The 21,705-nt window shown below is 45.4% G+C and overlaps 2 protein-coding genes across 3 annotated transcripts; one reads left to right on the top strand and one right to left on the bottom strand.

The window, feature by feature from the left end:
- Nucleotides 1–45: 45 nt before the first annotated feature.
- LOC118086762 (cyclic GMP-AMP synthase-like) lies at nucleotides 46–8,754 on the bottom strand. Its single transcript, XM_088671094.1, has 6 exons — nucleotides 7,725–8,754; nucleotides 7,037–7,314; nucleotides 5,641–5,872; nucleotides 4,896–5,141; nucleotides 4,030–4,129; nucleotides 46–2,775 (listed from the first exon to the last, which is right to left on the bottom strand). The coding sequence occupies exons 1-6, from the start codon at nucleotides 7,981–7,983 to the stop codon at nucleotides 2,322–2,324; spliced, it is 1,569 nt and encodes a 522-aa protein (XP_088527220.1). The 5' UTR covers nucleotides 7,984–8,754; the 3' UTR covers nucleotides 46–2,321.
- A 3,028-nt stretch (nucleotides 8,755–11,782) lies between these two features.
- Nucleotides 11,783–20,722, top strand: LOC118086575 (elongation factor 1-alpha, oocyte form-like). Of its 2 annotated transcripts, none has more exons than XM_035118358.3 (7): nucleotides 11,783–12,869; nucleotides 14,059–14,238; nucleotides 15,422–15,718; nucleotides 16,521–16,671; nucleotides 17,157–17,413; nucleotides 18,624–18,858; nucleotides 20,384–20,722. In XM_035118358.3, exons 1-7 carry the CDS (start codon nucleotides 12,609–12,611, stop codon nucleotides 20,503–20,505), a joined length of 1,503 nt encoding a protein of 500 aa, XP_034974249.2. In that variant the 5' UTR covers nucleotides 11,783–12,608; the 3' UTR covers nucleotides 20,506–20,722. The 2 variants fall into 2 exon arrangements, with proteins under 2 accessions (XP_034974249.2, XP_088527218.1); XM_088671092.1 differs by having other exon boundaries at nucleotides 12,672–12,869; nucleotides 16,521–16,689.
- Nucleotides 20,723–21,705: the final 983 nt, after the last annotated feature.

Here is a 21,705-nt window from a genome sequence, read left to right as displayed (position 1 = left end):
ATCTTAAACGCCTAAACTGCGCTGGACTGCCACAGAGAAGGGGAGCTAGAAGGCTTGCTTGAAGGGGACGTTGCTGCCCTCTGGAGGCTGGAGGGAGGAACGGCACGCGATCCCCATCAAGGGATAACGACGCTGTGTTAATCTGCCGCTAGACTAGGGTGGTGGTTTACAGATCGCCAGAAAAAAATAAAAAAAATGACACGGATTTGCATGAAAATTGTATCTGCTGTTTTATATATGCGGATGCAAACCTATTTGAATAAGATTTGCTTTCAGTACTTTATATGTGCAGGTGGAAATTTTGACATCTTTACTATACTTTCAATAGAAATGTGATACATCTCACTGCAGAAGAGAAGACTGTCATAGAATCATAGAATTGTAGAGTTGGAAGGAACCCCAAGGGTCATCTAGTCCAACCCCCTGCAATGCAGGAATCTCAGCAACCAGGCAACCTTTGTATCTGCTCAGTATGCTGTCGAGGTGCTGCTAGCTGTGGATGGGCAACTTCCAGGCCCCTCCAGCTCTCCCTTGTTAGGGTTATTTATTGTTAAACTGAACAATTTATCCTTAGGACTGAACAGCCTTTCAACCTGAGAAGTCCTTTAAACAGAAGACTGTCCTCAGTAAAGTCCAACATGTGACTACCCTACACAAAACTGCGGGTTTTGGCTGTAATAGAGTAAGGATTGTTTTCAAGTAAGGCCACATTCACACCATACATTAAAAGCAGTATCATACCACTTTAAACAAACATGGCTTCCCGCAAAGAATTCTGGGAGCTGTAGGTTGTTACTAGTGCTGAGAGTTGTTAGGAGACCTCTAGTCCCCTCCTAGAGCTACAATTTTCATAGTGATTTAAAAATGCTGTTTCACAGGAAACTCTGAGAAGCCAATTAAGAGGATGCAGTATTGGAGTACTAAGTTGAAATAAGCAGGTGTCTTGTCAGCAGTCTAGCTGCAGCATCCTCTGATTTAATAGACATTCTCCCCCTCTCGAGGAATTTTAGCTGTGCAATGAGGGAATAGACAGCCACTGAGACTAAGACCAAAGAGACTTGGGTTCAAATCTCCACTCCACTGTGAAGCTTCCTGGATGTGCTTGTGCCACATAAAAAGGTAATAAATAAGACAAACACATAAATAAACTTTAGGAAATCTATTTATTATATTTTTCTCTGGTTTTGAAATAAACAAAGTCCATCCACCAGAACACCAACACAGCTCACCAATAAACCAAACAATGAGGGAAATGAAACACAAACTATTTTCATCCCACTCATTAACTTGGAGATCTCTCCAGACCAAACTAGGCAGCCCATTTCTAGCTGAAGTAATACCCAGGCAAGCAAAAGGTGGGGATACTGTGCCTGCCTTCCTTCCCCAACCTGATGCCCTCTAGATGTTTTAGACTATAACTCCCATCAGCCCTGGCAAGCATGATCCTGAGGCTGATGCAAACATGTCTGTGTTGCCTGGGACTAATGGGATTGTGTTGCAGTCCAAACATCTGGAGGGCACCAGATTGGGAAAGGCTGAATGCCAAATCAGTACATTACGGTATCAAATCCTGTATATTGTGACTGAGAAGACCAAGCAACTTGGAGCCACAGATGTAGCTTTAACTAGGTGTTATGGGCATAAACACACAGGGAAATTAATTTTCAGGACAGAGCACCAACCCACAAATCAACATTTTTGGAGAAGCAATTTCCCAATTAAACAGAATACATAGATCTGCTCAAAAGGGGTAATGGAATTGGCCTGTTTTATATTAGGAATAAGGCCATCTATCTACATTCCTCTGGTATATTATTTCACCATATACTCACATATTTTGTCTTCCTCATATGGTCAAATCATCAAGGGATAAATGCGTAACAGGAATATTGAGGATCATTGCATGTGCTACCACTGTTACCATATAATCTATATCTCTGATGAAAGTCAGGAGTGCTTGAGATGCAAAATAATAATAATAATAATAATAATCCTTCCATGGGAAAAATGTGCAAGAGAAAGATCCCCACAGATTTCGCAAGAAGTACCAAGAGGAGGAGCTGACAATCATCTGCTATCCTGCTCACAGATCTCTTGTCTTACCTAAACTCCATGTGGATTTTCCAGCCCAGTGACACATCTTCCCACACAAATTCCATCCTGTAAAACACTGCCTCTAAAGCACTGCTGTGGATTACATCAAAATGTTGCTAGGTAGGTCAGGATGAGATGGCTATGATTGGCCATTAACAAAGATATTCTAAAACACATTTTCTCTCAGTTCAGAAAACCAAACAGTGGAAGCTGATAACCCTACATTTTTAAGTTGCAGTTTGTGGGAGAACAACTGACACTAAAACTATCAGGCCAAAGGTAATCATGAGAGGCCAAGTCATATCAGGATTTACAATCTGGGCAGAACAGCGTCTCTTGCGGGACACAGTGAACGACTTCATCGTTCCTTCCTTCTCCTTCAGCTGCACCCATAAGAATTTCAGCTTTGTGGGTGGGAAGAACTTTGCCCCAAACAGGTTGCATTTGGGTAGGAAGAAGTGGGTCAGGTGAGCAGTGGCCACCTTGTGGATGAAATTGGCCAAGACCCTCTCGAAACACTGAGGAACTTCAGAAGGCTTCCAGTCTTTATTGGCCTTCCACTCCCACAGGGTGTGCAGGAAGGACGTCCGAGTGTGGTAGGAACTCAGATGAGCCAACATTTGAGGGTATTCCATCTTGAGAGCATTCACAAGGTCCTCCAGCATCTTCAAGCAGTCTTTCCTAGAACAGCCCCCCCGCCCCAGTCATTAGCCTGACTCATTCAGATCTTTTCTTAGAGCTTTTCCCCAGACAATGTCCACCCCCCCAATCTCTCTGTGTACAATGAACCGTGGTTATCATTTCTGCAATTTGGGTAATCACTTGATGATAGGGCTTGTGGCATGAGGTATATCTCTCTGGCCATACAGTACGTCATCCACACAAGAGCATACATGGAGGATATCTGCTGCGGGGAACTATGGGAAAAAAACAAAAAACTTTGGAGGGCAAGGTGGTGGGGAAAGTGATGGCGAAGCAGTTGCTCTTCCCTTTACTAATATATGACTACTATGCCTTGGAACTTGTCTGTACACTATATTGCTCTAACTCTCTTGTAACCCAACAGCAGGGAACAGTCTCTCTCTCTCTCTCTCTCTCTCTCTCTCTCTCTCTCTCTCTCTCTCTCTCTCTCTCTCATACACACACACACACACACACACACACACACACACATAGAAAAGAAGCACTCATCCCTACATGCAGCAGGTAAGCTTTCTGTTTGCAAAGGCACTCCATGCCAAACATTGCCACTCCTGCTCAAACACTCCTTTCTGCACTGCAAGATCTCAGCCAAGATACCTGCCCTAAAGAGCAGGCTTTCTGTTATGAGTCTCAAGTCTTCTGTGAGCTCAGAAATGGAATGCAGGCTGAGACATACAGGGGGGGGGGAACAGGAGGATGACATGAGGGAGGAGGCTGAGACAGAGGAACAGAGGCTTCTTTGTGTGCCCACTCCACAAGCGGTCCAGTGGGTGGCAACAGGAGAACAGGCCTTTTCTGCAGTGGCTCCCCATTTGTGGAATGCTGGTACAGCTGCCCATCTCATTTCGGAAACCAAGGGCGCCATCTACCGGGGGGGCAGGGGAAAAAGTCCCCCAATATTTTTCAAGAAGGGGACAGCTCCCTCCCAAAATCCACAGTGATCCTGAAAAGGATGCGCCATGATAAAGATGCTTCGCCCTGCCATATCCTTTTGTGGATTGCCAGGGATGCAGCAGGGCAAAGCATCTTTGTCCTGCACACCCCTTCACATAGGCAAGGTGGCTGGCAGTGGAGGGGGTGGCGGTCTGAGTTGGCCTGGCTGGGTTGGCAGGGGCATTGTGTGCATGAAGTCATGCCCACACAATGCCCCGCCCCACCCCCAGCACCTAGGTCAGAAACTAAGTGCTGCCCTCATCAATCACAAACCCTAACAATGTTGCCAGGCACACATACCTGCAGCACTTCGTCTTGTGGTGTTGGCGATACGCTTGGGACCTGCTGTTGAGGTTCAAAATCTCTTTTTCAACATGAGAGAATGAAATTCTCCAGGTCTCTGAAATATACAGGACATAGACACGCACCACTCTGTGTCAGTAATCAATATTATCAAGGAGCTGGAGACACCTCCTTACAAGGAAACGTTTGGTGGCATACAGCTTAAAAAAAAAATAGGGCAGGAGACATGTTATATGAAAGAGGTGAATTAAATTATGCAGGGTGTGGAGGAGGGCTGCCAACCTGAATATTGCGGGGTCCCAGGTAAGCCCCGCCCTCGATCACAAGACGTGGTGCACACACACCATTTGAATGACAATGCCCATCAATGGGGGTGGTCCCCTCAAATATTTTTTTTTGGGGGGGCAAAGAGACCTCAGTTGGCTCCTATGGCTGCTGCATTTCTCCTTGCACCTAGGCCCTTCCCTGGCTATCTTGCCCCCAATTTCCACCCAGCAGGGATCCAAGATCAGCTGGCCTAAAGACAGTTCAGGCCTGCTTCCAGGTGGGGGCTTGTTGCGTGGGATCAATGCTCTTTATGCATGCACATTTTTCACAGCATCCACACAATCCAGATTTACCATTTCTGGGGGAAAGTAATAAGTTTTGTGCTTTGCCTGCATGCGATATGTTTAGTTATTTCTACGAAAATAAAATCCTTAATGGGCCATGTGTGTTTGTGTGTAAGTGGGAATCTAGGTGAAATATTGGCTGAAACATTGCTGGGAAACTGGAACCTTTGCCTCTATTTCCAGCCTTAAATTTACCCCTAACAACTCTTTGTGGCACCAGGTTGGCTGACAGAGGTAAGAGGGGTTTGTTACCTTTGTTGTGCCTCCCGGGGGATTGTTCGGGTATGAAATAAAACACCCTCATCAGGTGAAGCAGTTCTTTCCCCTTGATCAGCAACTTTGCTTTCTTCATGCATGGCCATTGGCCAGTCATCTCCAGAGCAGGGACGAGGTTCAAGGACATGAACTTGGCGCCTTGGTTGTCCAGCATTACAAGCTGAACTGCTGGACAGTTTGACTTCTTCTTCTCCAGCCTCATCTGCCAACCTGGAAAAGGCACTGAGAGACCAGACGGACATCTGGTGAACGACTGAGGCAGCTCAAGGGGCCAAACAGCCTGCAATGCTAGCAAAAATGCAAGCCAAAAATGCAGTACACCTCCAGGTGTACATTTGTGCAGCGAATTTATGAATTTATTTAGCAGGATTTATAAACTATTTAATTTAAACATAAATAAATCTCTAAGCAGTTTACAGAAAATGGGTTTGCTGGTGATTATAACTCTGTGAGGTGGAAACTACAGTTCACAGGATTATTTGGGGGAAGTCATATGCTTTTAATGTGTGTTGGATATCCCAGGCATCCCAGGGAGTTGCTTGGGGTGCCTGCATAGTTCAGCAAGCTGTGGATGGCAATGCTTACAAGCCTCGCAGGAATGTTTGGTGCCTGGGTGCAATATAAAGTGGTTCAGGTCTGTAAACAAACCCCCACTCCGGTGTTGTTGGCTACTCATCCTTTCCCCCTCCCCTCCCCCCAAATCCCTGATTGGCAACCACACCTGAATAAGAAACTTTAAGAAACTGGTCGACGTATTTCCGGAATTCCTCCATGATGTTCCGTGGGGAGATGGTCTTCCCATCCTCCAGAAGGAGCGTTGCTGGGAAGCTGCGAGACTTTCTCAAGAGGGTCAGGGTGTAAAAGAGGCCGCCATAACCCTCCACTTCAGCGTACTGGACATACTGTGGGAGAAGGATGCTTAGCATCACCTCAAACTCGCCTGGATGAAAGACCTGCAGGGAAACCAACAGCATATTTGAAGACAACAGGGAAGGAAAGAGAGGGCTTGAGGCACAGAACCAACCCTGCCTCACCTGTCACACTGACTCTGAGGTCTTCCCTTCTAGCTGTTGTTGGACTTCAGTTCCCATCAGCCTCAGCCAGTATGGTCTGTGGTTTGAGATGATGGGAGGTGTGTCTGATTGCATCGCAGGGGTTGGGGCAGGTTAGTGGTGGTTGCAGCAGCAGAGCCGTAAGGAGACAGATGGCAGCTTCCTTAAGATTAATTCTTCCTTGAAGATTTACTCCTTGAGTGCAAATGGCCTGATTTGGATAACTGTTATGCTTCACCAGCATTATATTGGCTTTTTGGATTTTAGTACCAGAAAGTAGTAGTAGTAAGCATTTATTACAGCACAGGGGTCACTGATGTGGGGCCTGCAGGTGCACATACACCCACAGGGGCCTTCTGTAGCACCCACAGGGTTCCCTCCCATTGGTTAAATTAAAAGTCCATTAGGTGCAATTTGATCTACAGCCATTATGCTACACTGCTATTACAAATCTTCATATGGCACAATACCCACTGGTTCTAATGGGCTTAGGCAAGTGAAACTCTGCGATGGATTGTTGCCTGCAATTTCAATCTCCATGCAGCAGATGTGTTCAGACCGAGACTGAGAGAGCTTGCGGCTCACCTGAGGCCATCTGGTGAGTTTGCTGCTTAGGTGAGATTTTTGAACTTTCCTCCTTAGAGCCCGGTTAGGCAAGGTTTAGGAGGCTCAATCTCCTGAAGTTTTATGGGGCGGAGATGTCCTCAGTTTTGATCAGAGCAGCAGCATTGAGATACGGGGCGTTTAACCGTTTCTACTAGGAGTGGGGAACTTTTAGTACCCCAGATGTTGCTGAACTACAACTCCCATCACCCCTGATCATTGGTCATGTGGCTGAGTCTGATGGCAACTGGAGTCCAGCAACATCTGGAGGACCACAGATTCCCCAGCCCTGTTCTACAACTTGGGTCCCCTGATGTTGCGGGACTTCAGCTTCCATCATCCTTGACCACTGGCCAAGCTTTACTGGGAATGTTGGGGATTGCATCCCAACAACAACAACAACAACTGAGAAGTTGCCCAGGTTTGGATAAGGCTGCTTACCTGGCATTTGTTATACATTACCTTTTCATACTCATAGCTGCTGCCTGGAATGAGTTCCCTGGTGTCCCTGAAGTAAGGCCTGTCTGGGCAATCATGCAGATAGGTGAGAAAGTGACTGAGGAAGTTCTCAAGCACATCTTTTGCCTGGGCTCTGTCTGGCTCCTCCAGGGACAGAGGCTTTGCCTTCTTTTGAACCAGTGTGATGCTCTCTGCCTGCAGGGTTTGGTGGTTTCCTTCTCTGCCTCCCACAGCCACTGCAGACAAAGCCTCTGCATCTTTGGACACCCACCCATCACCTGCTAGAACAAAAAAAACATTTTGGATCATAGGTGTATTTAGTTCACTTGCTATGGTTTATTATTATTATTATTATTATTATTATTATTATTATTATTATTACTACTACTACTACTACTACTGTACTACTACTACATCCCACACTTCCCAAGGTAGTGGGGAGTTCCAGGAACAGCTGCCACATGAATTAGTTTTATTGTGAGATTATTGATGTGTTTGTAATATCTGGAGGTTTTGTGCATGTTTTACAAATATACACATTGGGCAGGGAAGACCAGAGTCAATATCTTTGTGCTGGCTGGAGCTGTTGGGAGTTGTAGTCCAAAACATCTGGAGGGAACCAGGTCAAAGAAGGCTGATCTAGAATGTTTAATACAAAAGTGGCACCAGCAGTAAAATGAGCATAAAATACCTTCCGGCTCCTGCTTGAGCTTGTCTGCCCTCCGTCTGGACCAGGGGGCTGGTGTCCCAGGATGCTCCACAGTTTCAGGGATTTGGGATCCAGGCACCTTTGGACTTTGCAGATTCCCATCTGCAGGCTCTTTCGACTCTCCTGCTGATAGCAATGGGGTTTTGTAGCCAGGCTCCCTATCGCTGGTCTCTGTGCATGTCCTCCCTCTCTTCTTACTCTGAGACCTCTTCTCCATCTTCTCGCCATTCCTGACAGGCATACTGCTGAGAATGGGAATGAGACCCAGGCCTAGTTTCACAGCCCGCTCTGGAAGCAATGTTGAAAGATTAGCAGCCAGTCTTCCCCAACCAGATGCCCTCCAGGTGTGTTAGACTCCAACTCCCATTAGTCCCAGCCATCACAGCGAAAGGTTGAGGGTGATGGGAGCTGTAGTCCAAAATACCTTGGGGCAGACTGCCCTAAAACTACCTGAGGAATCTCACATCCTGCAGCAAGGGTGGGTGCTAAGGAAATATTTTTAAAAAGTGAGCTTTCCTGCAATAACATTGGGCATACAAAAGAGGATAGTACATAAACAAACCAATAAGTGTGTGGAGCATAAAAGCATAGAATATATAAATAAAATTACCGAAATAACGGTTGAAGAGTAAGTGAAGAGACACTAAAAGGCTAGCAAATATAAACATGGAGCTGTTTCGTGTTAAATGAACTTACTCTTGGTTTGTAGGGAAGTTGATCTGGACGTTGGGCTTCTTTGTTTATATTTCAATCCCCCTAGCCCACATTCACTAGTAGAGACCTGCCTTTGCAATTTCCCAACCCCACAGAGTAAGGAGCCTTACTTACTCCAGAGATCACCAACTGCCCACTTCCAACGGTCAAACCCAAACCCCTCAGAATGTTAGGGAGCAAACATTCCTGATCAGGCAGGAGGGCTGCTCGGAGCTTGGAAAGTTCATTTTAAAAAGGAACTATTCCAAGTTCAACATGTCCCCAAAGGAACTGATTCCACTCCATGTTTGTCCATTTACAAAATGTACTGGTTTAGTTCATGTTCAAGTAAATGGGTACAGGGTTTCAGGCTTGCAGTGGTATAAGTATTCGTGGACAAGAGCTCATCTCATCAGATGCTTTTTCATCATGCCCAGAAATACTATGTTATATCTCTCCAAAAAAAAGAAAAAAAGAAAAAGAAATCATTTTTATTTGCTGAAAAATAATTATGATAAACTCGAAAGGTTGTTGATTCATTCATGTCTTCTTAGTTGGTTTTTAGTGGGAACATTTTTAGATGGTTTCCATAGATAGCTAAACCTCTTAGCAATCCTTTGCCACCGAGTTTACTGGAGCTAGTGCAGAATGCAGTGGCCAGATTGCACACAGGAACTGGTACTGGGAACATGTTACTCCTCTACAGAGAGATTTGCTACTGAGCTAGGTTTAAGGTTCTTGTGTTAATTCACAAAGCCTTCAGCAACTTGGGCCTAAGTACCTTAAGGACCATCTGATTCTGCATAGCCCTGCCTAAATCACTGAGATCCTGTGATGGGGGCACTTATTGAGGTTCCCGGTGCCCCCCCCCCGAGGTTTGACCAGCCCTGCTCTGTGGAACTCCCTGCCAGTAGAGACTTGTCAGAAATCATTCCTACTTTCCTTTAGATGTCTTTTTTAAAAAAATGTATTAATCAGACAGACCGAGGGTCTTCTGTCGGTTCTCTCACTGCGAGAAGCGAAGTTACAGGGAACCAGGCAGAGGGCCTTCTCAGTAGTGGCACCCTCCCTGTGGAACGCCCTCCCTTCAGCTGTCAAGGGGAAGTTTTTAATGTTTGATGTTTTATCTTGTTTTGTATGCTGCATACCTTATTTATGTATTTTTATTAAAGTGGGGTCTCTAAATATTTTGATACATAAATAAAATAAACTTACTTGGGAGTAAGGCCCATTAAATACAGACTAAGCTTGCTTCTGAGTAAACATATGTATGCTCAGCTACACCAAACCTTCTGTCTTTGAACTACGGTATGTCAATCTCCCTCAATCTCCCTCAACCTCAGCCCTCCAGATGTTTTGAGACTACAATTCCCAGCATCCCTAACCGCTGGTCCTGCTAGCTAGGGATCATGGGAGTTGTAGGCCAAAAACATCTGGAGGGCCAAGGTTGAGGAAGCCTGAACTATGTTATGAACTACTGTCTATATAAGTTGAATAATTTGTCTTTGAACTTTCTTTTCTTCCTCCCTCTCAATTCCTTTTACCTCATGTTATGTTATTCTGAGAGCTTTTTTGCCTAAAGAGCAAGGTATATATATATATATATGTGTGTGTATGTATATACAGTATGTGTGTGTGTACACACACAGAGAGAGACAGAGAGACAGAGAGAGAGTATGAACTCAGGATAAAGTGTTCATTTCCTAATTATTTTTCTACAGGAAGAGTGACTAACCAATCTAGCAATGTAGCAAAACCAACAATGAGTCTTGTGGGACCTAAAAGCCCAACAATTCATTATGGCATTACCGGTAGTTTTTGTGAACTGTTCATAATAAAATTGTGAGGCTTTAAGTTTAAAGTGTCACAAAGCTACTGCTCTGGAAACTGATCAATCTAGAGCAATGATTGGTTCTCAATTATGGGTGTGGCTAGTCAAACCTCAAGTCCTGGGTGTTAAATTAAAAGGGACAATGAGTGACATCTCCTAAATCATTGGAGGAAATAGCTGGATCCTTAAAGAAAGTTAAACCTGTAGCCATTGTTCATACAAACTTAATGGATCTTATGAGATGTGTGAATGAAGGAATTTGAAGGTATTATACAGCCTAAAACAGGCATAGGCAACCTTGGCTCTCCAGAAGTTTGGAACTACAACTCCCATGATCCCTGACCACTGGCCCTGTTAGCTAGGGATCATGGGAGTTGTAGTTCCAAAACATCTGGAGAGCCAAGGTTGCCTATGCCTGGCCTAAACAATGGAAAATTGCTTTACATTCTGTGGAGCATTTCTTCAGATTGGAAACTGAGATTGATCCATTAAAAAAAAATCTGTTGGCAGCTAAAATGGAAGAATCCAATGATTCTAAAAAATAAATAAATAAATTCTGCACTATAAATCTGTCTAGAATTACCGGTATGTTAATATTCAAACCACACATCCCTGGTCTAGCAGGAGCACCATGAACTCATGCAGGTTTACTGTAGAGCTGGGCAACCTGTGGCCCTCCAGATATTGCTGCACTACAACTCCCATCATCCCTGACCCTTGGCTATACCAGCTGGAGCTGATGGGAGTTGGAGCTCTGGCATTACTACGGTGTAACTCAAAAAAGTGTTTGCACTGCATTGTGGCCGCATATACCGGTAGCATCCTTTCCCCAAAACAGATCCACCGCTAAAACTGAAGGGAATGTCTGATTTTATCATTTTAATTCTCTAGCCCTCATTGTCCCAGGAAAGTAAGAGTTTGTAAAAAAAATCAAATTCCGAAGTACAGCGAGAAACCTGTGTCTCACGTTTGGTCCCTCCACCTTTAAAAACTTCTGTTTCACGTCTACCCAGCCCTCCCATCAATCCATTGTGATGGCTGAAAAGAAGCGATGGGGGGGGGGATTTCTTTGTTTCTGCCCAAACTCGGCCCCGCCTTTGAGGACTTAAAAGCCGCGGACCAAAGCACTGCGTGCATATTGAGCCTTCGGGATTCACACGTGGAGAAAGGTGACGCGGGGTTTGTGCGGGAGTACTTGGCGGGATTTCTCAACCCGTTTTATTCGCGAGTGACTTGTGCGTTGCAAAGAGGGGGACTCACTACTGCACGTGCCGAGGCTGGCACCTGCTCGTGGAAAGGGTGACTTTTACGAGGTTGATTCGAATTGATCCGTTTACACGCAGGCTGGAAAGTGGTGGTGGTGGTGTTTCTTTTCAAAGACCCCCGATAAAACCGATGGTTGGCCGGGGGGCGTATCTCCCCCGCTGATCTTAGCAAGGTCAAGGGACTCTTGTCTGGTTTGACTTCGAAGTCGCTTCGGTTTCGGTTAGGGGGCGTTTGGTTTTCGGGTAGGGAGAGGTGAAGTGTACTCGGAAGCGTGTATGCAGGGCTCAAGTCGTGAAATTGCGACCAGGGTGGCGAAGGGGCTGTGCTCCTGTGCCTTTAATATCTGTGTGGGGGAGCGAATTTAGCAGCTTGTCATCCCAGACACACCTGCGGAGGAGAGATTCCCAATTCTACATACCTGTTAAAGATGCAGGAGACCTGCTCTCTCTGGCCCCCTGCCCACCACCCTAACTGTGACTATTTGAGTGAATTTCTTTGGGGTTAAACATTGTTATCCTATACATTTTTACTGTGCTCAATAGGATTTACTCCCTAGTTCTTAAAACTGTAGACTCATAACCCACCTACTTTATGCCTCTTGAACTGGATAGGATTTCTGAATAGGACTTACTTCTGAATCCATAATGCGGAGTATAGGGCTGTCAAACTCAACCAGTGAAGGTGCCAGTTGCTGGTGGGGGTCTCTGCCCATCCTGCTTATTCTGTTCCCTTCTGGTCTTTTCTCTAATCCAAGGCTTTGTCTTGGCTCTGCGTGTGTGTTCACTGCACATCTTTACAACGGTCTAAATGAGTCTCACTCCAGAGTAACTTTGGTGCATGCACCAGGATTCAAGCTTGGATAGGTGTTTGTTTTTGTTTTTTGCCAAATTAGATGGGCATGGGCATCTTAAATTAGCAGCCTCTGACTGGGGTCACTGACTTCTACTTACCGCCCGCCCCTGCCCCTCCCCAAATGCTGGGGGGAGACATGCAGGCATAGTAGGAAAAACTTTGATGTTAAATTTGGAGGTATAATTTGGACTCCAGAGTCTTTTTTTGCAGCTGGAGGCCTGTAAATGTTGTTGTGTAGCTGCAGTTTGAACCATGTTTGTAGACTTTCCCCCATCTTCCAGGTACACCTGGGCTTTCTCCTCTTGCTTCCAATCCTTACAGGCTCCCTCAGCCTCGTCACCATGGGCAAAGAGAAGACCCACATCAACATAGTGGTGATTGGGCATGTGGACTCTGGCAAGTCAACCACCACAGGCCACCTCATCTACAAATGTGGAGGCATAGACAAGCGTACCATAGAGAAATTTGAGAAGGAGGCAGCTGAGGTGAGTTCATGCTAGGGCTCAGGCCTGGAATGAAAGGCAGTGCCTCTAGGCATGTGCAGAGGGCATTCCTACTTCCTTGACTGTGCTTGTACAACTAGGATATTGGGGTAGCTTTGAATCACTGGCACTGCTGAAATAGGTAAAGGTACCCCTGACCATTAGTCGTGGACGACTCTGGGGTTGCAGCGCTCATCTCGCTTTACTGGCAGAGCCGGCGTACAGCTTCCGGCTCATGTGGCCAGCATGACTAAGCCGCTTCTGGCGAACCAGAGCAGCGCACGCCGTTTACCTTCCCGTCGGAGCGGTACCTATTTATCTACTTGCACTTTGACGTGTTTTCAAACTGCTAGGTGGGCAGGAGCTGGGACCGAACAACGGGAGCTCACCCCGTCACAGGGATTCGAACCGCCAACCTTCCGATCAACAAGCCCTAGGCTCTGTGGTTTAGACCACAGCACCACCAGCGTCCCATTTTGGAAATAATGTGCATTTATTTTTATTTTTTTAAGATGCTGACTTAACTTAATGTAGCCTCCATCTTCAAGGCTAAGGTGTATGTATGTGTAAATAAAACTATATATCTTAAAGACACTACAGGCTCTGCCATGCCTCATTCCAAAGGAACACAAACCCCGGTTAAGAGCCAAGACCCCATAAATATTGCTACCACTTGGCAGCGTTTGGGGTGGCAAGTAACAATATATTAACTCTCTCACACACACAGCTATGTCTACCTCCTGCAACTGCACAAGATTCAGGAAAAAGCTGGCTTAGATGTTAAATGCCTAGTATCAAGCACATCAGGGTTTTGTTTTAACAAACTATTGTTAACTATTTAAATTCATTTAAGAGGCTATTATTATTGGTATATGACCATGGGCAAGAGTTAACCCTTTCTACCCCTGTTGCAATCATTTTGAAAAAAACCCTCGCATGCTATTAATTCCAGAAAGAAACAGCTCCTACAGCAATGAGCAGATTTGTCATTTTAATAAGGAATGTGGTAGAGAATGAAAAGATTAAATCTCCCTTTGTGCTGCACTGCAGTCCTAATTATAGCTTCCCTTCCATCGCCATCCATGCATGCAATTAATTAAAAAACAAAGAAAGTTGGGCTTCCTGATGATGCATTTTGCATCATGTATAGTTTGGTTGCTAAAAGTACAGTAGTTTTCTCTCTTCTTTGCAGATGGGAAAAGGCTCTTTCAAATATGCCTGGGTGCTGGACAAGCTGAAAGCTGAACGGGAGCGAGGGATCACCATCGACATCTCCCTGTGGAAGTTCGAAACTAACAAATTCTACATTACCATCATTGATGCTCCCGGCCACAGGGACTTCATAAAGAACATGATCACTGGGACCTCTCAGGTAAGGTTGCTGTCTTCCACTCCCATGGAGAGGAAATGTGTGCCATTAGTTATGGCTGCTTCTTTTTTCTTTGCAAAACAGTGCAAAGTAAAATGTAACTTACCTTTTTTTAATTAAAAAAAGGCAGGAAGAACCAGCTGCACAAAAATAGAATCATAGAATCATAGTTGGAAGAGACCACAAGGGCCTTCCAGTCCAACCCCCTGCCAAGGAGGAAACACCATCAAAGTGTTCTTGACATATGCCTGTCAAGCTTCTGCTTAAAGACCTCCAAAGAAGGAGACTCCACCACACTCCTTGGCAGCAAATTCCACTGTTGAACAGCTCTTACTGTCAGGAAGTTCTTCCTAATGTTTAGGTGGAATCTTCTTTCTTGTAGTTTGAATCCATTGCTCCGTGCCCGCTTCTCTGGAGCAGCAGAAAAAAACCTTTCTCCCTCCTCTATATGACATCCTTTAATATATTTGAACATGGCTATCATATCACCCCTTAACCTTCTCTTCTCCAGGCTAAACATACCCAGCTCCCTAAGCCGTTCCTCATAAGGCATTGTTTCCAGGCCTTTGACCATTTTGGTTGCCCTCTTCTGGACACATTCCAGCTTGTCAGTATCCTGCTTGAACTGTGGTGCCCAGAACAGGACACAGTACTCCATGTGAGGTCTGACCAGAGCAGGCTACAGTAAGATATAATGCAATACAATAAGATGGGGGAGCCATAAATCTGGCTTGTCAGTAGACCACAAGCCTAACATGAGTCAACCGTGTGATGGAGCAGCAAAAAAAGTTAATCAGGCTGCATTAACAGAAATATAGTGTCTCGATCAAGGGAAGTAATAGTTCCACTCTATTCTGGCCTGGTCAAACCATATCTGGAGTACTGTGGCCGGTTCTGGGCACCACAGTTCAAGAAGTATATTGACAAGCTGGAACATGTGCAAAGGAGGGCTACCAAGATGATAAAAAGTCTGGAAATCAAATCTTTTCCCTTACGCACCCTCATGGGTTGTAGTTTCCTGAGGACTCTTGAAACTCCATTAGAGAGTTGTACCCCATTTCATGGCACACATTCTAGATGAATATAAATGACTTACGCCTGCCATATTGGTTTGCCCTAACTGCCCTAGATCCTACCCTGACTCCTTGGGAGTCCCTATTCCAGAGCTGTCTCTTGGTCTCCCCAGGCTGACTGTGCAGTGCTGATTGTGGCTGCTGGCACGGGTGAGTTTGAAGCTGGCATCTCCAAGAGTGGGCAAACCCGTGAGCATGCCCTCTTGGCCTATACTTTGGGAGTGAAGCAGCTCGTCGTTGGGGTGAACAAGATGGACTCCACGGAGCCTCCTTACAGCAGCAAGCGCTACCAGGAGATTTCCAAGGAAGTGAGTGCCTACATCAAGAAGATTGGCTACAACCCAGCCACTGTGGCCTTTGTGCCCATCTCTGGGTGGCATGGAGACAACATGTTGGAGCCCAGCAGTAACGTGAGTAGCTCACAGTATTTTTCTCCCTCTTTCCTCAAAACTACTGAGTAGGGAAGTTTAGATTGATGAGGTCAGTGGTAGTTCTCCAGCACAAAGGAACCTGTGGTCCTCCAGGTGCTGTTGGACTACAACGCCCATCATTCCTGACTATATTTGCTGGGGTTGATGGGACTTGGAGTCAAGCATCTGGAGGGCCACAAGACCTCACCCCTTCTTTAACCAATCTCTAAAAAACTTACTTAAGCATCCATTCTGGCACTGGAGATTTAAGCAGACAATCTTATGCCTACTTTCAAGCATACCTCTGCAGTCATAAGACCTAGAAACTTCATTTCCCCCCCTCCTTTGAAAATAAAAGCTGAGGCTTTTGATGAGCTGAATTCCACCATCCAGTGGAATTGCAGAAGACACATAGCCCTGCTCATACCGATTTCACCCACCTGACCCACTTTGTATCTGATGAAGTGTGCATGCACACGAAAGCTCATACCAAAATTAAAACTTAGTTGGTCTTTAAGGTACTACTGAAGGATTTTTTTTTATAGATTGGCAGTAGTTCTCCAGAGGTCTTTGGTAAGCTCCCAACTGAAGATCCTAGCAATTAAGCCTAGACATGCCAAGCTTGTTCCTACCCCCTCCTAAAAACTGGAAACACATTTCCAGGAGAGAGACAGGAGAACATGCCTACTTCCAAAGACCAGGAGGTCTCCAGCTGTAGAATTGCATGATGTGACTTCAGGCTGTCACAAATATTTGCAGACATGCTGAAAACTATGCACATGCTCTTCATCTCTGTTGGCAGATGCCTTGGTTCAAGGGCTGGAGCATCACCAGGAAGGAAGGCAATGCCTCTGGCACCACTTTGCTGGAAGCTCTGGATTCTATTATCCCTCCTTCCCGCCCTGTTAACAAGCCCCTTCGCCTTCCTCTGCAGGATGTCTACAAGATTGGTGGTATGCATTATTGTACAGGTGGGATAATAATGTAAAAGGATATTGACCTTGTGCTTCAATAGTTATGCTCAGTGCAGTGATTCAATGCAGGCAAATATTCCAGTCTTCAGGAAGAATTCTGACTCCTTGCTTGCTTGCACTTGTAGCCTGCTTTTCTGCCAAAAAGGCTCCCGGAGCAACTTACATAGAATCGACTGAAATAAGGCAGCCCCTGCCTGCAGGGTTGCAGTCTAAAAGCCATGGCACACAAGGGAAAAGAGTCTGGGATGGAAGAGGAGAAACACAAACTCGGGCACCAATTCCTAAAAGTTAAATAGTATTACTTAACATATGGAAGCCTAGTGGGTTGCCTAAGGCTGACTAGGCCATATTTTTCACTACTCGGCTGGGGAAGGCTGCTGTTCTATGAGGTTATGAACTTGGAGTAACTCTGTCAGGCCGTTAGCTGTGCAGCTCATTGGGTAACCCTGTCGTTTTACCCTCAGGCATTGGCACTGTCCCGGTGGGCAGGGTGGAAACAGGGTTCCTGAAGGCCGGCATGGTGGTCACCTTCGCCCCCAGCAACATCACCACAGAGGTGAAGTCTGTGGAAATGCACCATGAGGCGCTGGCGGAGGCCCTGCCAGGAGACAACGTGGGCTTCAACGTCAAGAACGTGTCGGTGAAAGACATCCGCCGTGGGAACGTGGCTGGGGACAGCAAGAACGACCCTCCCATGGAGGCAGGCAGCTTTGCAGCCCAGGTGAGGGGTGGGCAGGGCCAGAGGGGTCTTGGGAGACAGAGGAAGCTTCCATTTTTAGTCATGTGTTGGTCCATTTAGCTTGGTATTGTCTACACTGACTGGCAGCAGGTCTCCATGATTTGGGCCTGGTTTCCCTCCCAGCTCTCCCAGTTGTCATCAATAGTAAATTCAAAAATACAAAATACAAAACCAAACCAAACCGAACAATTCCCATAAATCACAGCAAATGCTACAAAGGCAAAAGCAACCCAGCAATTAGAGCAACAACTCCCTCCTCAACACCACCTCAGCAGCCTGAGGCCCCACACTCCCAGATCAGGTGTAAAAAGGCCAGAGCTTCATTGCATGCTCAATTCTCATTTCCAGCCTGCCCAGGTTAAGTACCTTAAGATCAGGGCCATAATCAAGGATCAACATGGCTGATACAGTAAATAATGCCATGCCATTCCCCAAATCAAATCAAACTTTATTCGCATAGCCGACAGGCCATAGCATCAAAGAATACAAATAGAACCCAACGCAAGATGCCATTCCCCATGGGCTCCATTCACCACTGAGATCAAGCCCTTTGCATTACAAGTATTCTGAATCCTGAACTATTATTACTGTCCTGGTCAGAAACATGGAGTTGCCTCGGGTGGCATGGCATTTAGAGAAGAAAACAAAGCTTGTGGGAGACTGCGTAAACAGCAAAAGGAATCTGTTGAAGTTGAACAATCAATTGTCAAGTGGGCAGTTTCCTACCTCTGATGTGTAGCATCATCATAGAACAGGACTCAAGGTGACTTTAAAAAGTAAAAATAAGAACTGCAAAAAGAAAGAAAGAAAAAGCAATCATTAAAAAAGTAAACACTGATAGAACAAAAAGCTATATACATACACCCAATTTATTTAAAACCTTACAAATAATTACAATAAAAACAGCACGGCACCAGCCCTTTCATAAAAAGCAGTCAATTCCCAAAAGCCTATTGGAGCAAAAAAGAATTACCTGCCAGCGGAAGGAGGGTGCCAATCTAGCTTCACCAGTGAGGGAGTTTCATAGTTTAGGAGCAGCCACCGAAAATGCCATCTCCCATGTTCCCAGGACTGATGGGAGTTGTAGCCAAAACATTTGAAGGGCACCCAGTTGGGGGGAGGCTGCTGCACAGGTATAGTGAATGTTTTCAGAAGTCCTGCATGTTCTTCCTGCTTGACCTTGATGTTGTAGGTGATCATCTTGAACCATCCGGGCCAGATCTCAGCAGGCTATGCCCCAGTCCTGGACTGCCACACAGCCCATACCTCCTGTAAGTTTGCTGAGCTGAAGGAGAAGATTGATCGCAGGTCTGGCAAGAAGCTGGAGGATGACCCCAAATCCCTGAAGACTGGTGATGCGGCCATTGTTCAGATGATCCCTGGCAAGCCCATGTGTGTGGAGAGCTTCTCTGAATACCCACCTCTTGGTAAGTTTGCAGCGCATTTATCAGAGGCTCGCAGCCTCATATCTAGGATTGGCTAGGAATTCTAAAAAACTAAAACATCAGGGCAGTTTTGAAATTGGTGTAGCTTTGAAAGGTTCAGTCCACTATCTTGATTCAAAACGACTTCCAAATGTATCAAAAAAACCACAGATGAAAGCCTGCTGCTTGGTCTCAGGAACCATCATGCAAAAGTGTCCGTACTTCCATTTTAATGGGCATCATTTTGGCTTTTCTCATTATGTGGAAGGGTGAAAATCTAAGTTGTGCAAGGGCACTGAAGTTCTACCTTTTCATCTCTTGGGTCATTCAGCTATGCCTAGGCCCTGACCTGGGGAAGGGTCATTGCTCAGTGGCAGAGCATCTGCTTCACATGCAGAAGGTCACAGGTTCAATCCCAGGCATCTCCAGGTAAGGTTAGAAGAGAAACTCCCTGGCTGATACCCTGGAGAACCGTGGCTTATCAGGGCAGATGGTACTGAGCTTGATGGGCCAGTGATATAAGGCAGCATCCTATGTTCCAGTTTTCCTCTGGCACTAAGGGGCATTGTGCATGTGCACATATCACCACAGCCATGAGGGACAGCAACTTAGATTTTTTTTAATGGGCTGAAAGATTAGATTCCTGGGTAATTAAGTCTGTACCCAGTACATCTTTCCCTTGACTGAGGATATGAGACTGAATTGTGGGAGTGGCTGCGGAATGTGGTTTGAGAGTTTGCTGTAACAGGAAGTTTTGAGTAGGTTTGTGCTTGATGTGTGTTGCTCATGTAAGGGTATTCTTCTGCTAAGAATGACTGCCTCTGCAGGACCTTCTGGGTCTGTTTAGGAGTCTTCTTTCAGGCCTCTCCTGTCTGCCTCAGTAGCCATTTTGAGTAGGCTGAACTTGAAAACGGTACATAAATCATCCAAATAAACAAATAATGAATCATTCTGTGGCCAATTGTGATGAATCAGGTCTTCCTTTGAAGCTTGGCAGTGAGGGATGATCTTTGACTGTATCCTCCTATTAAATGTGCCACATGCTAACTATTAGTGGCTATTGTACATGATATGAGTGGCTAGGCCAAGAGTAGGCAACCTTTGCCCCTCCAGATGTTGATGAACTACAACTTCCATAATCCCTGGCCATGCTGCCTAGGACTCAAGGGAGTTGTAGTGCAGCAACATCTGGCGGACCAAAGGTTACCCTCACCTTGGTTAGGCATTTGTTTCTAGCTATTAGGAAGGCTGCTGCTTGCTAGTGGTGCACTCTTCTAGCTTGTGGTTTTGCATTCTACAGCCTTTTATAGCTACATCTATGTGACAGCTTTAAAAACTAGTTTAATAACCAGTCCTCCTTCCTAAGGAATACTAGGAACTGGTAATTCTGTGAGTAGAGCTACAAATCTCAAACTCTTAGCAACAGCAGTTAAGCCGTGGCAGCTTAAACCTGTCGGTCATAGGTAAAAAGATTCCAGAAACTGTGTTGAACTTTCTGTGCCCTAATGAGATCTCTTCTCTCTGGCAGGTCGTTTTGCTGTTCGGGACATGAGGCAGACAGTGGCCGTGGGTGTAATTAAGTCTGTGGAGAAGAAGGCTAGCGGGGCAGCTAAAATAACTAAGTCTGCCATAAAGGCCAGTAAAAAGTGAAGAGCTTCTTGTCCCCCCCCCAAAAAAAAGCATCAACAGCTGGTGCTTAGGCTCTTTCTGATCCCTGACTGGAGCCTGGCCTCACTAAAACTGGACTGATGGCTCAGCACTGCCATGCAGCGGAAGAGGATCTTGAAGGAAACTGGACACTGTGTGGGTGGTGGGTTTAAAAGCCTTAAATATATAAAAAATAAAGTGCATCTTATTTGCCATGTTTCTCCATTGTTATAGCATCCATAACCAGATACTTGCGTCCAAATGTACAATTTGCAGTCGGGTGGAGGGGAGGAAGAGCGTAGTACATTGGCCTGTTTATAATCCTTATAGTTTTAAGGACTGTAGTGGTTCTCAGTGCAATCCTGCATGTCTACTCAAAAGTAAGGTCCACTGAGTTTAATGGAACTTGCTTCCAGGTAAGTGTGCATAGGATTGGAGACTTCTTAAAAACTGCATCTACAGCACTAAACAAATGCTAGTGTTCTTTTACTGCATTAGCAACTACGAGGATTCTGCTTGTAGGAGGGGGTAAGAGGATGATTCTACAATCTAGGTCTAACATAGATGTATCCAGCCATACTTTAAAAAGTAGAGAACATGAACAGCAATGCATAGTTACCAGGATTGCTGGACCTCAGGCAGTGACTTCCTCCTAGGACTCTCCAGCAATGAAGATATCCAGAAAAATATAAGCAAGAGTACAAGGTGATTCTTCCATAAGGCTCAAACCAAGCTGTCTTTTCCCTTCCAAACTTTAAGCTTAAAGTTTAAACCATCCTCCCTCTGGCCCATGTATTAACTTTCCAGTCTTTGCATCTCTCAATATTGAGGAAAGTGAGAGGTAGACTACAGTGTAGGGCATAATATATTTCTCAAAACAGATGGGACAGAAAGATGTCATCTTGCACCAAAGGCCCATTTAAAAGGAAAGTTATCTGGTCTCTCCTAAATAATAAAATTGACCAGTCCTATCAGGTGCCACCCTTGTGTCCACCCTCTTGAGTTTGAGCAGCTAAAGCCAGTGCAACATTATTCCCTGTAGGGCAAGGCATACAGCTCTGGGCTCTTTTAAAATCCCCTCTTAAAGCAGCAACAATCAATTTACCAGCAAGTATGTCTGAAATCAAGGGGCTTATTTTGAAGTATGCATTTATAGAGTTCCACTGCAAATCTGGCAGTGGAAAGCTTGTTCTATTCATTGCA

The sequence above is a fragment of the Zootoca vivipara genome, chromosome 6, assembly GCF_965207765.1.
Source record: "Zootoca vivipara chromosome 6, rZooViv2.hap1.1, whole genome shotgun sequence".
In the NCBI taxonomy this organism is placed as follows: domain Eukaryota; kingdom Metazoa; phylum Chordata; class Lepidosauria; order Squamata; family Lacertidae; genus Zootoca; species Zootoca vivipara.
Note: the sequence above shows the minus strand (reverse complement) of the source record. Positions and strands in the feature narration are given on the sequence as shown.